General features: G+C 33.1%; 1 protein-coding gene across 1 annotated transcript; it reads left to right on the top strand.

Moving 5' to 3' along the window:
• The first annotated feature begins 7614 nt into the window (after positions 1-7614).
• Positions 7615-19840, top strand: LOC132752030 (ciliary microtubule inner protein 2B-like). The gene is made up of 6 exons (XM_060742293.1): positions 7615-7801; positions 16298-16533; positions 16672-16847; positions 17064-17202; positions 17396-17617; positions 19040-19840. The coding sequence occupies exons 1-6, from the start codon at positions 7740-7742 to the stop codon at positions 19120-19122; spliced, it is 918 nt and encodes a 305-aa protein (XP_060598276.1). The 5' UTR covers positions 7615-7739; the 3' UTR covers positions 19123-19840.
• The last annotated feature ends 3074 nt before the right edge of the window (positions 19841-22914 follow it).

The raw sequence follows: 22914 nt of genomic DNA, 5'->3' as shown, positions 1-22914 counted from the left end.
ATCCAGGCAAGCCAAAGCCTTGCGGGCCCTGTCTATGACTTCCCCGTATAAATGAATGTACAGATTCAAATGTACATGTATGTTTTAACTTACTAAATTAACATCAAATAAAAATCAGTGCATTACAATTGTGAACCCATGCTTTGGTGATAGACTGTCACAGCTTTAGTTTAAGAACTTCAGATCATCATTAACAATTTATATTTAGTCATATTCTCTATTAAGATATTAAATAAAAGCTACTTGTTTATTTGGTTACCAAATCGAATATTGAAAATAGTTGTCTACAACGCAGTTATTTATATCTACAGGATCTCATAAGGACACTGGTATAAAACCCTTAAAATGGATAGTTGACAAAAGTCAAACACTGTTCTTTATTTGTGCATGTAAGCAAACTAAAAGTCCGCCATATTGTGACGGTAATCATGTGAATGCGCCAGCGGAAGTGGAAAACCGGAAGAAGAATTGCTCACGTGTCGACAATCATGTGGAACAGTGTAAACTATGTACGAACTGCGGATGGGTGCCAGATTTTTAACGTTTTGTATAGACTATGAGTTTTTGTGATGTAGACCTATGAGCCCTGATTATATGTCGATCTTGTGTTATTTTGTTCGTATATATTGTGTGAAATAAATTGTATAATTATTGCGGTAACCAAGTCAAATATTCTATGTTATCATATCTGAATCATTAGTTTAAATTTTTACTTATATATTCAGAGTGTTTTTGTCCGATTCAGGTATGTTTTTATTAATTTATTACATGTTTTTTCGTTTTAAAAAATATTCAGTAAAAAAAAAATAAATTTCATTGTGTAGTAACGAACTCGACTGTCTTTAAACCCCTGGCTGTCATTCAAAATTAAAAAACCAACCGTTGTATGAAAAAAAGCTTTGAAGATTTAAGTGTCCAATGTATTATAAAGGGTAATCCGGGGGCCATTGGCTTTATTAACATTGGTCCCAAAATTAATTTGGGGCGCCCGGGGCCGAGGGGTTTAAAGGGTTGTTGATTAAAAACCACTTCCCCTACCGCTTGGTTCGAATCCCACAGGGTTTTGTTTCTTTCTGTGGGGAACTTCCACATTAGAAGTGGTGGTTTACTCGGGTTCCTTCGGCTAAAATAATGATGAAGGGGACCTAAGTCTTCCTCCCCCAAAATGGAAACGGAAAGATATACTGTGTCGGTGTGACGAAAACCCCAAAACAAACAAACAAACAAAATATTTCATTTAAAAATTGCATTATCACTGACCTTGCTGACATGAAAATAACACATGGTTAGGGTTTAATCATGCAGCAACTTGTATAACTACATAACTACATGTAATAACAAACGCGCTCGCATGCTGGCTTATCAGGCGCTATTCATAATGAAGCGCGGGGTAGAGAAGATGACGTGTAAAACGTCAACGGCTACGCAAATGCTCCGCAAACAAAAATTATGCAAGTTTGTAGTCATTATTGCAGAGTAACAGTTTTAGAGAAATTATGATCTATGCCAAAAGAACAAAACGCAGCAATTGATTTTATGTTAATATACAAAATCACGAATCTCTAGATCTACGTCAAAATATGTTTCAAACATTTTTCTCTTAATATGATGAATTATACGCATCTGTATTTAGTTGGGATGAAATAAAAATTGGTGTCAGTATCAAAATGGCCGACAAACAAGAACATTTAGGAACAGCTACATACGATTTTAACAAGCTCTCGGCAATGGTTGGAAAACTGTTCTATTCCGCTTAAACACTAAGATGTTTTTGTCGGGTTACCCATTATTACATTTCCAAATACTATCTTCATGTCCAGTATTTAGGCTCATGCTGGGTAATCGAAATTTGATATATTTTTCTTAAAGTAAATAAAATAGCTTAATTACTCCGGAAAGAGACTATTTCAAGAAAAAAATAAGAATTTTAACATACAACGGGTGCCGGTTTGAATGCTGTTCAAACAGCGGTCGTATCGATATTAGCATAATTTTATGCTCCATCGGAGCACGTGCAATATCGTTTTTTTTTTATTTTTACCTTATTATATTACCCAGAAATGCTTTTGTATTTACATTTCTCAAAAGCTTTTATTTTGGTGTCCTGTTAAAGTATCCAAAAAGTTACTCATTGGCCAATTACAAAAGCTATTTTGTTATTTTTTTACCTTTTAGCGATTAGTACAGTTATGTACAGTGATTAAGTATTTTGTATGGAAATCAAAGTGCTACTTTGTTATATTTTGTTAATTTTATGACAAATTATTCCACGTTTATCGCTACTTTCTTCAGGTGATAGAAATCTAACGTGCTCAAAAACCACTATTTATAAATGTAATAAAAGGCATGTTTACTTAAACAGAGCAATTTTTGACTGCGGATTTCTTGAAAAAAATTAACAAATGCCTATTTCTACGTTATAAAAGGGCAGTAATTTAATAATGCATACATGCATTGCCTTGCTTATTGAAAAAAAATCATGCCAAGATATATTAAAGACTAGCACATCAGTATTGAGATATTTCACAGTATATACACTCTATAATAATAATAATTATAATAATTATAATAATAATAATGTAACGCTTTGTGATTCTCTAGGCGAGGATTTATCAGAACTCAATAAATAATAACTCTCCTGTGCAAAAAAATGTAATATTCCACCAAATATCATGTATTCCATACAATTACAAGAAAATCATTGATGCAAAGCATCAAAGGGCGACGCCAAAAGAATTTGATCCAGATTTGCACCTAAATACTTAACAAAAGATGTGTACTTTATAGCAGTACCATTACATGTGACCTGGAGGCTAGGGCCAGTTTAAGTTGAAACTTAAACCAAAAAAGAATAGACTCTGTCTTGCCAAGATGCAAAGACAATTTATAGTCAATTAAGCAATCTTAAAAGACTCATGCTATAAGAAAGAATTTCTTCAGATTTATTTTATGAGACACAAGGATTCCTGAGTCATCAGCATATAATCACAGGCACGAGTATCGGACCTGGGAAGAAAAAATATGACCAGATGACCAGATTGATAAAAAAACTGTGTTTATAAAAACCAAAAAAAAAATGTAAATAATGATCCCCTTTAAAAATATACTATCAACTTGAAGTATATTTTTAAAGGGGGTCATTATTTACATTTTATTTTGGTTGTTGACACTTTTAAGATGAACACAGGTTTTTTATCAATCTGGCCATATTTTTTCTTCCAAGGTCTGATACTCGTGCCTGTGCATTATAATAAAAGCTTACTGCTTAGGGTTGAAGACATGTAATTGACATATATTAGACATAAAAGAGGACCTAAAATGAACATCAGGGGACAGCATAGGTACTCAGAGCAGTAGTAGAATGAGTACCAGCCACATCAACCAGCTACTATCAGAGATAATACTTAAACCATGTAAGAATGTCATTATATATGGCAGATGCTTGAAGTTTCATGAAGAAGAAGAAAAACAACTTCTTCATGTGCAGTATAGTGTGTTCAACTGTATCAAATGCCCTTTGTAGATCTAAAAGTATCATGCAATACTGCCTTTGTCCATTTCAAATAATGCAATCTGTTAAATGAATCAAACATGTGTCAATTGAAAAACCACTTCTAAACCCTGACTGAAACTGCCTGACCATGACTCGAACCCATGACTTTCAGAAGACCAACTGAGCTATCCGGCCTGCTACACATTTTCTCTTTAATAATGAAACAGTTCTAAACCACAACATATTTCCCCACTATATCATATGTGTTCGTGAATTTCTTATGTTACAGAGCATAGGAAATTAAACTCATGCTTATATGCAGTCACAGGATGAGAAAAACTTTGAGCTTGACCAGAACTCAAACCTGTGACCAACATAAGAAATTTTATGAAGGCTGATTTGTATTTTGCATCAAGGGCACCGAGCAAAAACATGAAAATGCAGCAAACAAACCACTTTGTGGTAGATTGTATTTTCATGTTTTCATCTGGCGCCCAGTTACTTTTTGTACTATGTTGGTTTTCATGTGGCACAAATCACCCACTAGAAATTTAGTGCACAATTTATTCAAGGGCAAGTAACAATCTACTCTATGTACAGTCTGTTGTCGGGTTGACTCAGGAGACCTGGAGGTTGAGACCGGTGTCCCTTCATTACAAATAGATAAGACAGAAGCTGTCCTTTTCAAACTATGCACATGTTAGAAAAAAATAGAATAACTATTCAGAATATGATTTTTTGAGACTTTATTAATTATATTGCTTGATCCAAGTTTAAGGACATTTTCAATCAATACATGTTTTATCATTTATAACTTTAAATGAAAGTCTCATCCCTTTAATAATAATGACATAACTGTATCTCTTTAAATGCAGAAAAATTATAAGTCTCAGCATATCAATATACTACTGTCTATAACATGTATGCACATAACATTAATAATTCCCAGTTTATATTAAATAAATATGAAATCCTAACATTAACATTAACATGCTTTTGATGACCTTACAACTGGTGAATTATATACAACAAAAATAGTATTATAAGTAATACCTAAGATAGACAGAAAAGAACAAATAATTTAGTAAACATGAGTTATTTCCCCTTACAATAAAGAAAACCTGAAACCCAAAAGAACACCCTAAACAGCAAAATTATGAAATGCTGCAGGTTCAGTTTTATCAAGCCATGCAAATTAATGGTAAAGTATTCATAAAAAAATAGATGGCCATGTGTCAGCAGTAATTGCAGAAAATCGGATAGCTTTCAACATCCGGATACTGGTACACTTTGTAAAAACAACCATTCTGCGCAACAGATAAATGTAATAAGGATAAAATCAATAGGATAATCGTTTACAACAGTTCCATTACCTATCCTTATACTCAATTGCAGGTTAACTTTCTTCTTGTAGGAAAATTTTGAAAATGTATAAATGAATGAATGAACTGATACGGCCTCAATCTAGACCACAACGATATTCGAAATCCGGGTTTTAGTATTGTCATTAAAACTAAGGGACAAGCTGTTAAACTTAACCTGCAATTTCGTGAAAATAATATCACAATGCACAGGCTTTTTACATAAAGTTATTAAATACAAATATAACAACACATTTGTTTACTTGATTTTTACGAATCAAAATGAAACTAATTAACACAACATGAAATTAACTGCTAATAATAAAAGCTCCTTCCATAGGCAAAAATAAAAAGCATTCCATAATAGACGACGCCGCTCACCGGCGTCGCCAACAATAACCAAAATAACATCTATACTGAATGACTTCAAACACACTACCGCCTAACACTGATCATAACATCCTTAAAAAGTCTATATTCCTTTATCAAAATTTAAAAAAACCCCAAAAAAGTCAAATATGTCAATAATAATAATAATAATAACCTTTTTTTTGAGAAGGTGACATATTAAGAGTTACATTATAAACATACAACCTTATTTTCAATATGGGGCCTTCTATACATAAATAAACAAGAAAACAGAAATAAATAAAACAGCATTTATAATTACGATCAAATACTTGCAAAATACATAGCATTTTTTGTGGATTATAAATAATAACTTATAGAAATTAGTATCTTAACTTCGTATGCACATGCAATCATCAATCAATGTTAACAAACAAAACAAAAACAAAAACTCCATCAGTATTTGCAACACATTGACGGCACCATTGACGAAAATAAATTTCTGTTGAATTGTGCTGTGAAAACAATATAGAATGATGGAAAATGGTCTAAGAAAATAAACCCAAACAACAATATTTTTAATTCAGTCATTACCGCTGTACAGACGTTTTAAAAGACAAGAATAAAGATCAACAAGGCAAAGGCAACGTTCACAGGACGCAGCCCCCGACACACCCAAGTAGGGCACCCTGAAGGCACCAAACAAAAACCTGGAGTGGACATAAGGGCGGTGAAAGAAGAGGGACATGTAATGCGTTAAATAATATAAACTAAAACTGGTCCATATGGAAATTAAAGGGATAAGGGCTGTAAGGGTGAAAAGGGGAGGGAGTTAAAAAACGGGAGGGTTTGTGAGAAAATACCTACCGTAAACGACAATCCAACAAGGCAGACATCACAAAACATGTAAACATTCAAAAAAAAGTAACTACACAGACATGAAAAACACGTGAAGGAACACAGAGGGGTACCGCCTTGGAACGGTCAGTGGTAGTTGAACCACTGGGGAGTTTAAACCGGTTTACGTGACGTCACAATGCAGCGCCAAGCAGCTCGTGCAACAACCGACAAAAGAGAACGTTATTTCAATGCTTCAACTTTTATTTCACTATAAATACTCTGTATTTCGCTTGGAAAATATAAAATTAAATTAAAATAACAAAAAAAAACACACAAAAAATCCTTATCAACGTTATCAACACTTGTTCTTCTCAAAATGTTTGGGCAAACGGTTCCAACCAAATGGAACAGCTTTTAACCCATTCCTGCATGGGCATTTTGTGAAAATGGCTGTTTTCATTGAAAAGTCTCCTGTTACAATGTCAAATTGCATTGAAATTATAAAATAAGGTTTCAAAACAAATGTTGACTGGACTAGCCTTTGTAACGGCTTACTCAATCTTAAATTTCCTGTTACCATGGCAACGAGGGAACATCTCAAAGTTGCCAAAAATAACTATTTTGCGTTGTTTTTTCCCCCATCAATACTGATTTTGAAGTGCTGCAACTTCTCAATGGATTGAGATAAAGTAAAGGCTTTTCAGCGTTGGTTACACGTTACCTGAGGCCATTTTTAGCCTGTAAAATACCAAACTTTTCTTGGCAATGATGGGGACTACCGCCCCCTTCGAACCCCCAAACAGAGTGAGGCCCTTCTGGCAACCCCTTATATGAATAAACTAGCTATACATTAAATCGTGAATATATTGTAAGTATTGAAATTAAATCATACACAGCCTTTATAAAAGGTGATATTATGCGGAAATGTATCTCTGATTAGAAAAAGAATTGCTTCTTGTAACACTTATCAAACTTGTGATAGTCCTACTCAGGATCAAACATTAAAACTAATCAACTTGAAATTGATGACGAATCATACAATATGAGATTTAATATTTAGGCAAGAATATTTAAGTTCATGTTAGATTTTTATTTTCTAGAATTAAGTCGTTTGTTCAGTATGAAAATCATCTACGCAATTGACATGCTATATGCGTTTTTACGACTTTAATACACATCACATTAATTTGTGATTGCATTCCATTCATGGTTGTTAACAGTTTAAATTTCTTTGCACTTAATTTGAATAAATTTCTTCTTCCTTATTTGTAAATTCATTATTTTGTATAAAAGAACCTTGTGATAATCTGGGACATAAAATGTTACCGTATATAGCCCAGCATATAGATTTATTGGTCATCTATAACTATACAAATATCTATCTTTACACCTGTGACAGTATAGAAACTGTTTCAAAATGATTACTTTATGCAGACAATAAATGTTTTAATATTTTCAGTCAAAAAGTCAAAAATCGTTGTCCGAAAAGTACCATTCTCGACGTCCATTTTGTAAAAAGACGCTGGAAACATGCGCACGCATGTACACACAATCCTGTGACGTAACAAACAAATCCCTTAACTACGCTAATCGCTTTTCACTGGATATAGTGCCAACGTAGAGTGAAGTCGGTCGAGTATTTGAAATCGGAGTTTATCTTTCGAAAAAAAATAAGCTCTCTTGGAATATAATTCAAAATGCCTTTGCCTAAGAATGGCAAGAGTATTTTAATGACTCCAGACCCTTATCACACTCCGGGGTAAGTTTGTTTACTTGTTTTTACATTCTTTCGAGCGTTTTTATATTTAAGTTTTGATAAAATCATGCGTGTATAAAAAGTCTACCGATATTAAATCAGTTTGTATTGATATACAAAAGAAATAAGTTTAGAAAGCATAACAAATGCCCTAATCGTTAAAAGTATATATCGATTTGGAGAAATTTGATATTATTTAAATAACTTGTAATTGAATGCATTTAAATAGTTCGCACTAATTGATAATATACAAAGATTGGTTAAGTTTTTGCATTGAAAAGTAGGCAAGAGTTAGTTGTAGTTTTTAACAATTATTTCAATGTTTTCTTCATGTACAGCTATAGTATTAATATGGAAAAAAAGGAATTTGAAATAGTACAAATCAGGTTTATTAGTGCATAGAACGCCGCCTTTCCTTGTTGATCTTGTTTATCATATTCTAGAGAATTTGAAACAACCAAGATATTTTGAATAGAATATAGATTTCAAGTTGTTTTATTTTATGATAAAAACCTATTTGGAAATTAGCAAATTCTAGATTTGAAAAATATACATCACCGCAAAATCAGTGGTTGTTGTAGTTGTTATTGTTGTTTTTAATAGCTGAGATGTTACCCTTGGCAACATAATATTCTATATTACAAAGATTCATTTATCTTCACGGACTGTTTCTACTTTTTCCATGTTTATTATTATAGGATCCGAAGTTTGGTTTTTATCCTCTTTTATCTAGGTGAATTATTTCGGGGATGAAAGCTTTGTAAGGCCACATGTGTCACAAATCACATTCGTCACAATTGTGAAGAATGAGATCACATTCGTCACAAATTTTGTGATGCATGTGATCCAATGTTTTAGACAATCACATTCGTCACGAGTTTAAAATCACAAATGTCACAAATTTGAGATAAATATTGTTTTCTTCAATGCTTTTCACTGAGTCACAAACGTCACAAATTTTTAGGACTGAAATCAATTATTGGAACTAAAACTACAGACATTTTTATCCCCTCCCCCGCTGATGAAATCGGGAGTGATGGGACTGTTTTAGCGTGTTCGTCCGCCTGTCAGTCCAGATTTAGTTTCCGCACTATCCGGCCATTGATTAGTTATTATACACTGTATATGGAATCATTTCGTTTCCACGCTATTTTTCAGCAACTTCTGGATGGATATCGATGCTGCAACTTTGTAGGAACCTTCATTCTTAAACCAGTTGCACATATAACCAGCATATCTCCATTTCTTTTTAAAAACAGACTTATTGCCCCTTGTTGTTGTTGTTATTTATAAAACACTGTATATAGAACTATTGCTTTTCTGCGCTCTAGGAATTTCAACGAAATTTAGTTTAATATAAAGAGGAGATGCGCATCTCGAAAAATCTCGACGGGACACTAAAGGATTTGGTCCGACTTGAGGGTACGGTCGCTTATATGGGCTTTCCGGCGGCGACTTTAGATAAACACATAAACAAACAAACAAGATGTGCATATCATCATCATCATCATCATCATCATCAGTATTTCCCGTTTGGCCGTTGAATAAATAAGGATTATTTTGCTTGCAGCGTTAACGTTTGCCGTCATATTGTTTACGCGCGCGTAGTCTCCGCGCTTCAGTAGTAAACGGTCTAAAAGCACTTTTCAAAAGGCACATAAAATAAAAAGAAAATGTGTTTGCTTTTCGTGAATATGAACTATATCTCACATCGAAGTGAGAAAATGTTCATATTTTCACTCGCGCTACGCGCTCGTGATACATATTTCATTTTTTTTCTCACTTCTCAGTGAAATATATTTCATATTCACTCAAAACAAACAAATATCCTCTATAAAATTCACTAAACACCGTCGTTTGAAACTATCTAATCATAAAAGGCGAAAAAAGTTAAGACGCGTCGAAACGATAAAGCGGCCCGCCACAAAGACACGATCTGTTTAAACGAATTAACTATATTATTATTACTAGTGGAATAGATATGGAAAGTTCCATAGAGCGTCTGCAAGCAATTGGCACAGACTTGCAAAATCGTCTCAGGAAAGAAGGTTCCTAGATGTCAAAATGTCATACTCTTTAATTGAACCAAGATTCCTGAAAGTCTGCGGAAGTCAAAAGTCTGTCAGACCAAAAAAGGTTCATTGATGTCAAAAGGTCCTAATCTCTAATTAGATATCCTGAAAGTCAACGGGGTCTCAGCTACTTCCCAAACAATCATATATGGTCTCATTGGTGTAAATATGGTCATAATTTGTACTGAAACTAAGATTAAGTCTGTGAGATTCCTTTAGACTGTCGCTGTATGGTGGGAAGAAATTTGAGGGTTCACAGAGGTAAAAGATCACTTCCAGTTGAAGTCTGATACTATGCCGTGCATTGTCACCAAAATTTTTTGAAGGTTTCGAGAACGTAAGACGACTTGATAGCAATACCATTACGACAATGCGACAGTTCTATGAAGACAATACAATGCCGACGATACGATATTGCAACAAGTTAGTACGATGGCGATAATGCAATGGTGGTGAAAAGATATTGGTATCGTGATGTCGACATCACAATATCGATTTATTGCATTGTCGCCCTTGTACTATCGCACTGATATAACCACGATTGTCCTTATGATATTCCGTGTATCACATATTGAAAAATAAACTTGTGACATTTGTGATTCGCCTGTTTAAAAATTCTCAATTTTGCTTGTGACGTTTGTGATTGGCATTTTTACCCGATTTTGGTCAATCACATTCGTCACAAAAGTCATTTGTGACGAATGTGATCACATTCGTCACAAATTCATAAAAACTTGTGACGAATGTGATTTGTGACACATGTGGCCTAACAAAGCTTAATGGTTTACTCGGATATTAACATTTCTACAGACTGGCTTCAGTTTCTTTCACATCAACAATTTCTCCCATTCCATTACGACAGCAGCATCTTTAAGCGGCATTATATTAGCAACCGATATATTGCGAAATAAAAACAACAATCATATATACCATTTATGCTATAATGTATATGTATAATCGTTTTATATTTACAAAAAGTATGTCGCTGAGATAGGACATTAAGAGATTAAGTGTTCGCCTTGTATAGAAAGTGTTACAAATATTGGTATTTCATATATCAGGTATATAAATACATGACAAAACACATTACAATACTGATAATTAAATATGTATTAAGTTTATTTCTCTCACTGGTTTAAACAATTTGTCCTTTTGTGTTTAGTGTATATAATGTTTAGAAACAAAAAATCTTATAAAAAATAGCTAAAATCGAACCATTAACATACCGTCATATCGTATCTTTTATAAAAAGCACATGTCACTATTTGATATAGTTAAATTGATATATATAGACGTCGGCTGGAATTAAATAAAGACTGAACTATCAGAATAATACGACTTTAATTGATGTTTTGAATATACGTACTTGGTATTATTAAGGTGTTTGTAATGTAACTGAATTATGACCTAAAATATAAAAGTAGACAGAACATACAATTTAAACATGTTAATTTCAACATTTTGTTAACGAAATTATTTGTTAAAGATATTACTATAGTAAGTAGGAATGATAAAGATAATGCACAGATGTGACACAAAACATGTGTGTATTGTACACTATTGACAAGAGACCATATAACATATTAGAATATCAATTTCAATAGGTAAACGTTTCTAAAATATAAAATTCAAACAATGTATATATGACTTGCTCGGATTAATGAAATCCGTATATATCGACACAGCTAATCCAGAATTGATCGGGTTTAGATAAAACTGTTCTAATATGCCAGTCAAAAGTACCGTTTATATTTTCTTTATGAATGAATTGTTGGGTTATATTTTAGATAACAGATAACGGTTTGACTTTTAAAAACTTTTTGACTGTCAATCGGTAAGCCAAAGGTAAATAAAAGAAAAACGATTGAAATGTTGGAATGTCGTTAAATGAAAGTTGGGGGTAATTAATGTTGCTTAACATTGCATTGTATGTTACTGTATAACTGTATAAATAATAAAGAAATGATAAAAAAACAAGTTTTATTGGTATATTTAGCCAAGATATACATTTTATATAAACTAAATGTTATTTTACAGCTCTACAACGCAGAGTACTGAGTGACAAATACATAAACAACTAATTGGAAATGTTCGAGAAAATCGACATATTCTTATTGTCGTAGCAATATTAAATGTAAATTTATAACTTTAAAGGTTCTGTATGAGGTGTTTTTCGAAACCACGTATTTTAAGTAATGAGCCGACTCAATACCGACTTTTATACATATTATCCGAAAAAATTCAGAGATGCTCAACGTATTTGTAAGTAGTGCTACATTCAGGCATTCGGTACAACTCGTCACTTACCAATAATCATCTCGGAAGTAGTTCCACCGCGTGACATTGGTGTTAACAAAGCTTTACACAATAAGTAACTGAGCAATTTATTGATAATAAAATATTTGAAAATGAACAAAGTTTACTTTCGATAAAAGTATGCTGAAAACAATATCCCCGGCAGTTTGAATCAATTTACCATTTACTTTCGATAGTAATAATTTTGCCATTCGTACTTCCGGTTTGTCAAAACACAATTATCAGCACATATTTAAAAGTACATGTAATGTGTGTTTTACTTTAATGTCTTTGAATTTATATTATGTAAATCAATGTTATTACCATATAATAAAATAAAATGTACAGCTGTAACTTATATTTTATTATAGCACAGGTTAAACCGATTTATTTGAAGTATGACGGAAATGGCCGAAAAGTTCCGATATTCTTGAATAAAACAAATTATGATTGCGACTCTATAAAAATGGTATTGCACGACCGAGCATATATTTTGACATGACGCCATTTGCGTTATACACGCTAAATGTTAGCGTTGCAATAAAGGCGCGTCAATGAAAACTGATTCATTTCCACTTTATTTTGGGTAGAACTATGTGACAATTTGAATATTATACTCGTGTAGGTTCATTACTGTAATTATTGAACTCATTGAATGAACTAATATTACACATATTGTCTTGAAAGTTTGTTTTAATTCATTGAAAATTAGTATTGAAAATGTATTGTTTATGCACTATCAATGTAATATCACACTATTTATGATTATGATTATGTACTATGTACAAGTCAAAATAAAATTATGTTCTGTTCTGTTCTATTATAGAGGCTTCTATAATAAAATTTAAGTAACTCATTCAATAAATTTAGTATGGGTTCACTCATTCAATATCCATTATAATCATGACCGCGATTTATAAAATAATCGGAAGTAAGATGATGTCAAAAATGTGTAGTGTTCAGTTTGGTCTTATATTGTAATCGATCTTAAAATCTAATATTTTACTGTTCTTAAAATATATATCCTATTTAATTCTATATTAAACAGAAGGAAATGGGAATATATATGCCGAGTTTTTATATAAGTACTGTACGTATAAAAATCAAATTTAAGTACTGTGATGTTGCCAACCGATTTTCTCATTTCAGTTCTATTTTCTTCCTGTAATTCCAAATCGATTTAACCGTTTGTTATTTGTTTGCTCAAATGAAGAAAACTATCGACCAGCAGAAAATAACAAAAGTCTCCAGGCCTTATCTAAAATAATTATAGCATGTGCTCGTTTTTATATGTTAAAAGAAAGAAGCTGAACAAATAACTGTGGGCATTAAATATACACAGGGAGACATAAAAAATTATATAGTGGTGGTGGTATAAGACCGTTGTTAGTTTACCTCCATATAATTATGTCCTAACATGTTGTATTCCGACAAAAATGAACGCTATTTGTACCCGTTTCTGTAGTATATACAGTATGAACTACATGTACTTTAGTAAATTTTGCATCATATATGATGCTGTAAACTTAAGCTGTATAAACTTAAGCTTTATATACTCAACCTGTATGTACTTTAGCTGTATATACTTAAGCTGTATATACTTAAGCTGTAAATTTAAGCTGTATATACTTTAGCTGTATATACTTTAGCTGTATATACTTTTATGGTGTATATACTTTACCTGTATATACTTTAGCTGTATTACTTTTCCTGTATATACTTTACCTGTATATACTTAACCTGTATATACTTTACCTGTATATACTTTACCTGTAAACTTATGGTTTATATACTTTACCTGTATATACTTTAGCTGTATTACTTTACCTGTATATACTTAAGCTGTATATACTTTACCTGTAAACTTATGGTGTATATGCTTTACCTGTATAAACTTTAGCTGTATTACTTTACCTGTATGTACTTAAGCTGTATATACTTTACCTGTAAACTTAAGTTGTATATACTTTACCTGTATATACTTTACCTGTATATACTTTACCTGTATATACTTAAGCTGTAAACTTAAGATTTATAAACTTAAGCTGTATATACTCAACCTGTATGTACTTTAGCTGTATATACTTTACCTGTATATACTTAAGCTGTATATACTTAAGCTGTAAACTTAAGCTGTATATACTTAAGCTGTAAATTTAAGCTGTATAATTATACTTTACCTGTAAACTTAAGTTGTAAATTCTTAAGCTGTAAACTTAAGTTGTATATACTTAAGCTGTAAACTTAAGCTGTATATACTAAAGCTGTAAACTTTGTTTGTTTTGTTTTGTTTGTTTGTTTCATTTTACGCATTTTTCCAACAGTATTTCAGTCATATAGGCGGGTAGTTTCCTAACCATCGTTCCTGGAGAGTTACAGCAGTACTAGACTACCTTCCTCCGCGCTAAACTACCAAAGCATCTCCCGGGGATCGAACCCACGCCAGAGAGGTAACTGGATTAGAAGTCATCGACTCTAACCCCTCGACCACGGAGGCGGCTCCGAAGCTGTAAACTTAAGCTGTATATACTTAAGCTGTAAACTTAAGCTGTATATACTTAAGCTGTAAACTTAAGCTGTATATACTTTACCTATATATACTTTAGCTGTAAACTTAAGCTGTATATACTTTAGTTGTAAACTTAAGCTGTATATACTTTAGCTGTAAACTTAAGCTGTATATAATTTAGCTGTATATACTTTAGCTGTATATATTTTACCTGTAAACTTATGGTGTATATACTTTACCTGTATATACTTTAGCTGTATTACTTTACCTGTATATACTTTACCTGTATATACTTTACCTGTATATACTTTACCTGTATATACTTTACCTGTAAACTTATGGTGTATATACTTTACCTGTATATACTTTAGCTGTATTACTTTACCTGTATATACTTAAGCTGTATATACTTTACCTGTAAACTTATGGTGTATATACTTTACCTGTATATACTTTAGCTGTATATACTTTACCTGTATATACTTAAGCTGTAAACTTAAGTTGTATATACTTTACCTGTAAACTTAAGTTGTATATACTTAAGCTGTAAACTTAAGTTGTATATACTTAAGCTGTAAACTTAAGCTGTATATACTTTACCTGTTTATATACTTAAGCTGTAAACTTAAGTTGTATATACTTAAGCTGTAAACTTAAGTTGTATATACTTTACCTGTAAACTTAAGTTGTATATACTTCAGCTGTAAACTTAAGCTGTATATACTTTACCTGTATATACTTAAGCTGTAAACTTAAGTTGTATATACTTAAGCTGTAAACTTAAGCTGTATATATTTTAGCTGTTTATTTTAGCTGTATACATTGCCGCAATGGTTTCCTATTTGTGAAACAAATTCAAATGTTAAACGTAGACTAGAGAAAATACTTGAAAACCAATATAACAAAAAACCGATTAACAATTAAAAAGCTATTAACTTGTCACTTTAAAAGAGGTATAGATAGAGACACACTTGTATGTGGAGCGAGTCAATAAATCGAAGGTTTTAACTACAGACTGCAGCACAAATCAATGAAAATACATGAAACAGAAGAATAGAGAGGTTTTTTCAATTAACAATGTGACCATGAACATTTCGGTCGCTGTCAGTTTGAGAATATAGTATTTAATAACTGTTTTAGTGCCTTAACAACGCGTTGGCCCACACTTGTAAATCATTGACATAGATTGTGGTGATAGATAACATTGAAGACTTCAACACTTCAATTTAACACATAAATTTGCAAACTTTCTATAAATCTTTTCTTATACAAACTACTACAGAAGATAAATAAACGTTTACAAGCTTTAAATCATAATTCAAACTATTTTGACAATATCATGTATTCTGGAACTGTTTTGGACACTTTAATGTATTGTAAAACAGCCTGGCCTTTTGACTCCTTCGATTTTCAGATATATCAGTTTTATCCCAGTGACTACATATTGAACTAGAATAGGGGAAATAATGGCCGGACCTACTTGTGACAACTGACTCAATGGTATATTCTATAATAGCCTGAAAATGATGACTTAATTCGACGCCGTGAACTAGGTTATAGTGTTTATATTTTGTGTAATGCGTTGATTACAAGCTGATTGTAAAACAATTGATGTATTTTTAGATATGGAGGATTCTGTCCACAATTCAAATACCAAATAGGAGAAACATTCGGTAAAACAACTTCCAAATTGCTACGGAATGACGCTGTGGCCAGTTCCGGTCAGTTGGTGTTAGCAGAGATTCGCGCAAACTCCGCACCATGTCCAGAAACTGACACTAGGTCGGATCTTCTCAAGTCTCGAACGCATAGCTGGGGAGATCAAAAGTTGATGGAACAAATGGTACCCGGCTACACAGGTAAAACACTATCACGTTTATAACAGGTTCCACGATTTCATGTTTGTTATAATTATCTTGAAGTGATTATACCATAACATATAGAGTTTGTACTCATGCAAGCAAGAAAAGAACTTATATTTGTCTTATGTATTGTAGGATTCATTCCTCGCAGTGAGCATTTCTTCGGCAAGCGTTACGCTGTCAACTGTAAAGGTGCTATCACAGATTTTGAAGGTGACCATAGAAAACATAAACAAAATGCTGAAGAACTTCGGTTAACAGAAGCTATACAATCAGGAAAACTTGATAAAACTGCTGTTCCTAACCTCCCAGTAAGTATTAAGTTACCCCCACTACCTTTCATTAAAATGAATTGGGCCCTTGTTCAAATTGAAAAATAGGACTGTTCCGAGAAAATACATATAGATCTAGAATATCTCGGAACAGACTCGTCTACTGTATTTACTTTTAAATCGAATATCAAACTCCTATGCAGGAATGCTAAGATAATGCCACGTGATAGACGTTTTATTTGTCTGCTGTTTCAGCCTATTCGCAGCAGATACATTACCCCGTTGAAACCAACAGCAGCAGAGGCGAAACCTTATATTTCGCCTAGTATGGTAAGGAGTGCAGAATCTCCCTTCTACATGGCAGACGACAACGAGATGAAGAGATTTATGTCAGGTACGTCATTAAATACATGCAACATATGCTAATTCAATTAACTCTCTATTACAAATCCTGTAAAAATATGCTTCTATAAAAGATAAATGTTTATAAAACATAAAAAAATCGTTCATCCTAAGACTTAAATAAATTATCATCTGATATTGAAAATGTCATGTTGTTTACATTACCATGACTACATTTATTACAGGATATACCGGTTTTGTTCCACGTGCGAGACCCCGTCTAGGTATGGGTTATCCTATTATCACCCACGACGCCCTGAATGAGTTCACATCCGACACAAACCGTCTGAAGAACCTGCAATCCGAGGCAATTACAATCCACCGTCCGGAGAACAAAGTCCAAGACACAAAACTCATTTATCCAGTAGAAAGCGGGCTTGTACCTCATTATACTGGTCATATACCAGGTAAATCTTTTTATCCTGTCACTAATTCTTGTATCAATTTCGGCCCGATAACAAGGTGCCGTATATTTTTACTGATCTACGGCACTTGATCACGTGGTATGCATGTTTGCCGGACTACTTTTCAAGAAACAATATAAAAACTGTCGTTAAATCTTCTGTGTGTAGAATAACGAATTTTGGAAACGTTGATAAAACTTTGTTTGTTTATTTTATTTCACTCTATAATTTTTCAAGCGAAATTAAAATTATTAAAAGTGAAATAAATGTTAAACTTAACTCGTTTGCGACATTAAAATAGCGTACTTGATTTGATTGTTTTGCGCGTGCTGTTTGGCGCTACATTGTGGCGTCACGTAAACGTCTGTACAGCGTTAACGACTGAATAAAAGATATTGGTGTTCGAATTCATTTTCTTAGTTAGACCATTTTCTTTCATTCTAGATAGTTTTTACAACAAAATTCGACAAACTATCTATTGTCAAATAATCGCTGTTACATTACATTCCCTCCTTTCATTGGACATTTTCATCTGTTGTCACTCTGTCTCCCACATTCAATACCTCTACCTACCTACATCATTCATATACAGTTTTAGTCTGTAATCATGTTGTCACTTTCATTGCTAACCTAGTTTCCAGAAAACGTAAAGTTGTTATACTTGTGTTTGAAATGTAGTTGTGGTGGCGTTTCCCAGTTAGCGAATTCAGCGTTGAAATGGACCATGACTACCTCCATCACGACACAGCTGTCTCCAAGAACAACTATCCTATATTTTCTTTATTAACTAATATGTTGATCTGATTTCAATCTTCTTTCATTTCTAGACCTTATATCTAGTTGAAACATATTTGTTTTAAATCTGAATCGCTGTTTAGATGAAAATTGGAGGAAAAATAATCTGTTTCATGATGAAACGGTCCATTTCAACGCTAAATTCGCTAACTGGGAAACGCCGCCACAACTACATTTCAAACACAATTATAACAACTTTACGTTTTCTGGAAACTTTAATCAAATCTACATGGCATAGCATTCTCCGAATTTCGATATTTGGTGTAGAGTTTACAAAATATATAAAAAATGAAAACACTTGACACTTGATTTTAGCGACATGCACTAGCTCGGAAGTAGCGATAGAGCGATTTACCGTATACCTCCGAAAGAGGTAGCTCTATCATTTACCAGGCGTGCTTTCCTTACAACACTTGTCATTACACAAACAAGTTTTGCCTACTTCATACACATACTGGAAAATATATCTTAGTTGTAAAAGTATATCGCCATTTTTACTAAACACATATATGTGAATAATTTGTTATTACATGTAGTTGCTTAATTATATTCTGACATAGATTTATCATATTGATACCCACTATATTTCTTCATTTTGTCTTATAAAATACTATTTCATTAATATTTTAGGTCAAAAATTCCGGTATGGTGGCACATTTGGACACAGTACAGAAAATGCCAAAACATCAGAGCTTCGAGCATCAGTGTGTTGATTTGGTTTTACGGACATTTTAATTTCATTTAAAATTATCTGAAAATTACTTACGAGTATTTTAAGTATGTGTTACACACACATTCAAACAAGTATTATAATATACTGTTCAGAGATATTTTTATGACTGTATTATATATGTTTTGTTCAATTAAAACAACTTCTCAAAATTATGTAACATTACAGAGTTTTTCCCTATCATAATCAAGCATTGTATGAAATTGTGTGCAATTTATTATTAATAATAAAACATATATAGATTGTTATGTAGTAGATCTGTTAAGTATTATTTAATATGTTTACATATTTTATAGACAGTGAAACATTCTATAGTTTAACATGGCCAGTTGTAATAAATAATGCACTAAATTTATATATTTTGACATGTTTTCTACTAAGGTAATTCCAGCAGAACTGTTTCTGAAATACTTCTTCATCTTAAACATAATTATATTTTATTAGTTTGATTATTTCTATTTCAATAATTTGTTAACAGTAATCCAATGTGTAGAAGACTGACAAAACTTTCATGTTCCCACAATAGGATAGATAATGGCCACATAATAAATAAACTAGAAATTACTTATTTTTACAATGATGATAGTTATCACACAACTTATCTGTGTATAATATTCTAGGATTGACTTTTCACTGACCAATGCTCATACTCTGTGATAATGTTTTTTTCATGTTTTGATTAAACTGTTTAAATAACTTATGTTTGTTGTTGTTTTGTATGTCAGACTAACACAGTGTAAGGTAATATAGCAACATTCTAGCCTGGACTAGTTGGTCTAACACAGTGTAAGGTAATATAGCAACATTCTAGCCTGGACTAGTTGGTCTAACACAGTGTAAGGTAATATAGCAACATTCTAGCCTTGACTAGTTGGTCTAACATAGGAAATCAATGATCTTAGCATAAAGGTTGTCAACATACAAGTTGAATGGAGATCTATAATTGGTAATAAAGCATTAAAAAGATAACTGTGTAGTTAAATTTAAATTTTCTTAAAGTAAAACAACAATTTATATTTCTACAAAAAAACTAAAAACAAATATTTCATTATTTATTTTTACTCTATTCTTAAACACAAAACAAATCATACTACATAGTATATTATATCTAGTAAAACTAGAACTATCACTAAATGTGATTAATACCCCCACAAGTCTGCTTCGGAAATGAGGATGTTACTAGTAACAGAATACCTTGTAATAGAATTGAAACATAGAGTTATGGTTGTGGGCAATTAAAGATAATTGTGGTTCATGTATGTTGCATTTCCTTTCAATGTGGTTGGCCATTGATGAAGTTTAATTGAATTACTCTGTAATAAGTCCAGAAAGACAAAGAAAAAGAACAAAGGGCAATAACTCTATAAATACTTAAGATAGAGTCATAGTTCTTGTGCACTGCACTTCCTCTTATTGTGCTTGACCATTGTATGAAGTTGTTTTGAATTCCAACCTGTACGTTTTAAGTTATGCTCCGGACAAGGAAAAGTATCAAAGGGCAGTAACTCTGTATTTTGTCAAAATGGATTTATGGCTCTTGTGCACTGCACTTCCTTTGAATGTCCTTGACAACTGTATGAAGTTGTACTGAATTCCAAACAGTAGTTTTCAAATTATGCTCTGGACAAGGAAAAGTAACAAAGGGCAATAACTCTATAACTAGTCAAGATGGAGTTATGGTTCTTGTGCACTGCACTTCCCCTTATTGTGCTTGACCATTGTATGAAGTTGTTTTGAATTCCAACCAGTAGTTTTCAAGTCATGCTCTGGACAAGGAAAAGTAACAAAGGGCAGTAACTCTGTAATTAGTCAAGATGGAGTTATGGTTCTTATGCACTGCACTTCCTCTCAATGTGCTTGACCATTGTATGAAGTTATAATGAATTCCAACAATAAGTCTTCAAGTTATGGTCCAGACAAAAGAAAGCAAAGGAAAAGTAACAAAGGGCAATAACTCTGTACTTAGTCAAGATGGAGTTATGGTTCTTGTGCACTGCACTTCCCCTTATTGTGCTTGACCATTGTATGAAGTTGTTTTGAATTCCAACCAGTAGTTTTAAAGTCATGCTCTGGACAAGGAAAAGAAACAAAGGGCAGTAACTCTGTAATAAGTCAAAATGGAGTTATGGTTCTTGTGCACTGCACTTCCTCTCAATATGCTGGACCATTGTATGAAGTTATAATGAATTCCAACAATTTGTCTTCAAGTTATGGTCCGGACAAAAGAAAGCAATGGAAAAGTAATAAAGGGCAATAACTCTGTAATTACTTTAGATAGAGTTATGGTTCTTATGCACTGCACTTCCTCTCAATGTGCTTAACCATTGTATGTAGTTATATTGAATTCCAACCATTAGTCTTCAAGTTATGCTTCGGACAAAAACAAGAGCGATCAGTAATCACATGTGTCGCCTCATGATGGCCAATTTCATGTTGGGACAAATTTTGTGACAGACGGACAGACAGACGGACAGTGCACAACTAGACTAACCACTTTGTACTGATCATTTCTGTAAAATTTGGATGAAATTGCACCAGTAGTTTATGAGGAGTAGTCCGGACAAGCTTTTGCGTATCTGGCAACACACAGAAAAAAACACCTTTTTATCAAAGGGCCATAACTCACCCAAAAATCATTCAACCAGAAAACCCGTGCAATATGCGCAAGGACTTGAGCTACAGATCAATCCTGTAAAGTTTCATTGAAATTGCATAAGTGGTATAAGAGAAGTAGTCTGGACAAACTTTAAAAATAAAAATTATTAAAGGGCCATAACTCAAACAAAAATCATTGAACCGGAAAATCCTGACAATATGCACAACTACACTTGGTACTGATCATTCCTGTAAAGTTTGGATGAAATTGCACCAGTAGTTTATGAGGAGTAGTCCGGACAAGTTTTGTGACGGACGGACGGACAGACGGACAGACAGACAGACAGACAGACAGACGGACAGACGGACGGACAGACGGACAGACAGACGACGGAGAAGTGATCCCTATATGTCGCCACTACTCCGTAGAGGCGACACAAAAAGAAGGCATTTGAAAAGCAACAAAGGGCAATAACTCTGTAATTACTTTAGATAGAGTTATGGTTCTTGTGCCCTGCACTTTCCCTTATTGTGTTTGACAATTGTATGAAGTTGTTTTGAATTCCAACCAGTAGTTTTCAAGTTATGCCACGGACAAGGAAAAGTAACAAAGGGCAATAACTCTGTAATTAGTCAAGATAGAGTTATGTTTCTTACGCACTGCACTTCCTCTCAATGTGCTTGACCATTGTATGTAGTTATATTGAATTCCAACCATTAGTTTTCAAGTTATGCTCCGGACAAGGAAAATGCAACAGTAAAAAAAAAAAGCAATGGAAAAGCAACAAAGGGCAATAACTCTGTAATTACTTTAGATAGAGTTATGGTTCTTGTGCACTGCACTTCCCCTTATTGTGTTTGACAATTGTATGAAGTTGTTTTGAATTCCAACCAGTAGTTTTCAAGTTATGCCACGGACAAGGAAAAGTAACAAAGGGCAATAACTCTGTAATTAGTCAAGATAGAGTTATGATTCTTGTGCACTGCACTTCCTCTCAATGTGCTTGACCATTGTATGTAGTTATATTGAATTCCAACCATTAGTTTTCAAGTTATGCTCCGGACAAGGAAAATGCAACGGACGTCTGGACCGACCGACCGACAGACCAACCGACCGACCGACCACAGGGTGACTCCTATATACCCCCCCAAACTTCGTTTTTGGGGGTATAATTATGCT

The sequence above is a fragment of the Ruditapes philippinarum genome, unplaced genomic scaffold (assembly GCF_026571515.1).
Source record: "Ruditapes philippinarum isolate M1 unplaced genomic scaffold, ASM2657151v2 ctg1786_1_1_1_1, whole genome shotgun sequence".
Classification (NCBI taxonomy): domain Eukaryota; kingdom Metazoa; phylum Mollusca; class Bivalvia; order Venerida; family Veneridae; genus Ruditapes; species Ruditapes philippinarum.
Note: the sequence above shows the minus strand (reverse complement) of the source record. Positions and strands in the feature narration are given on the sequence as shown.

What these genes read in the sequence shown, in the direction of transcription:
- LOC132752030 (XM_060742293.1), top strand. Translation starts at nt 7,740, where the DNA reads ATGCCTTTGCCTAAGAATGGCAAGAGTATTTTAATGACTCCAGACCCT. An exon ending in GACCCTTATCACACTCCGGG is followed by an intron (nt 7,802 to 16,297) that starts GTAAGTTTGTTT and finishes ATGTATTTTTAG; the next exon opens with ATATGGAGGATTCTGTCCAC. An exon ending in GATGAAGAGATTTATGTCAG is followed by an intron (nt 17,203 to 17,395) that starts GTACGTCATTAA and finishes CATTTATTACAG; the next exon opens with GATATACCGGTTTTGTTCCA.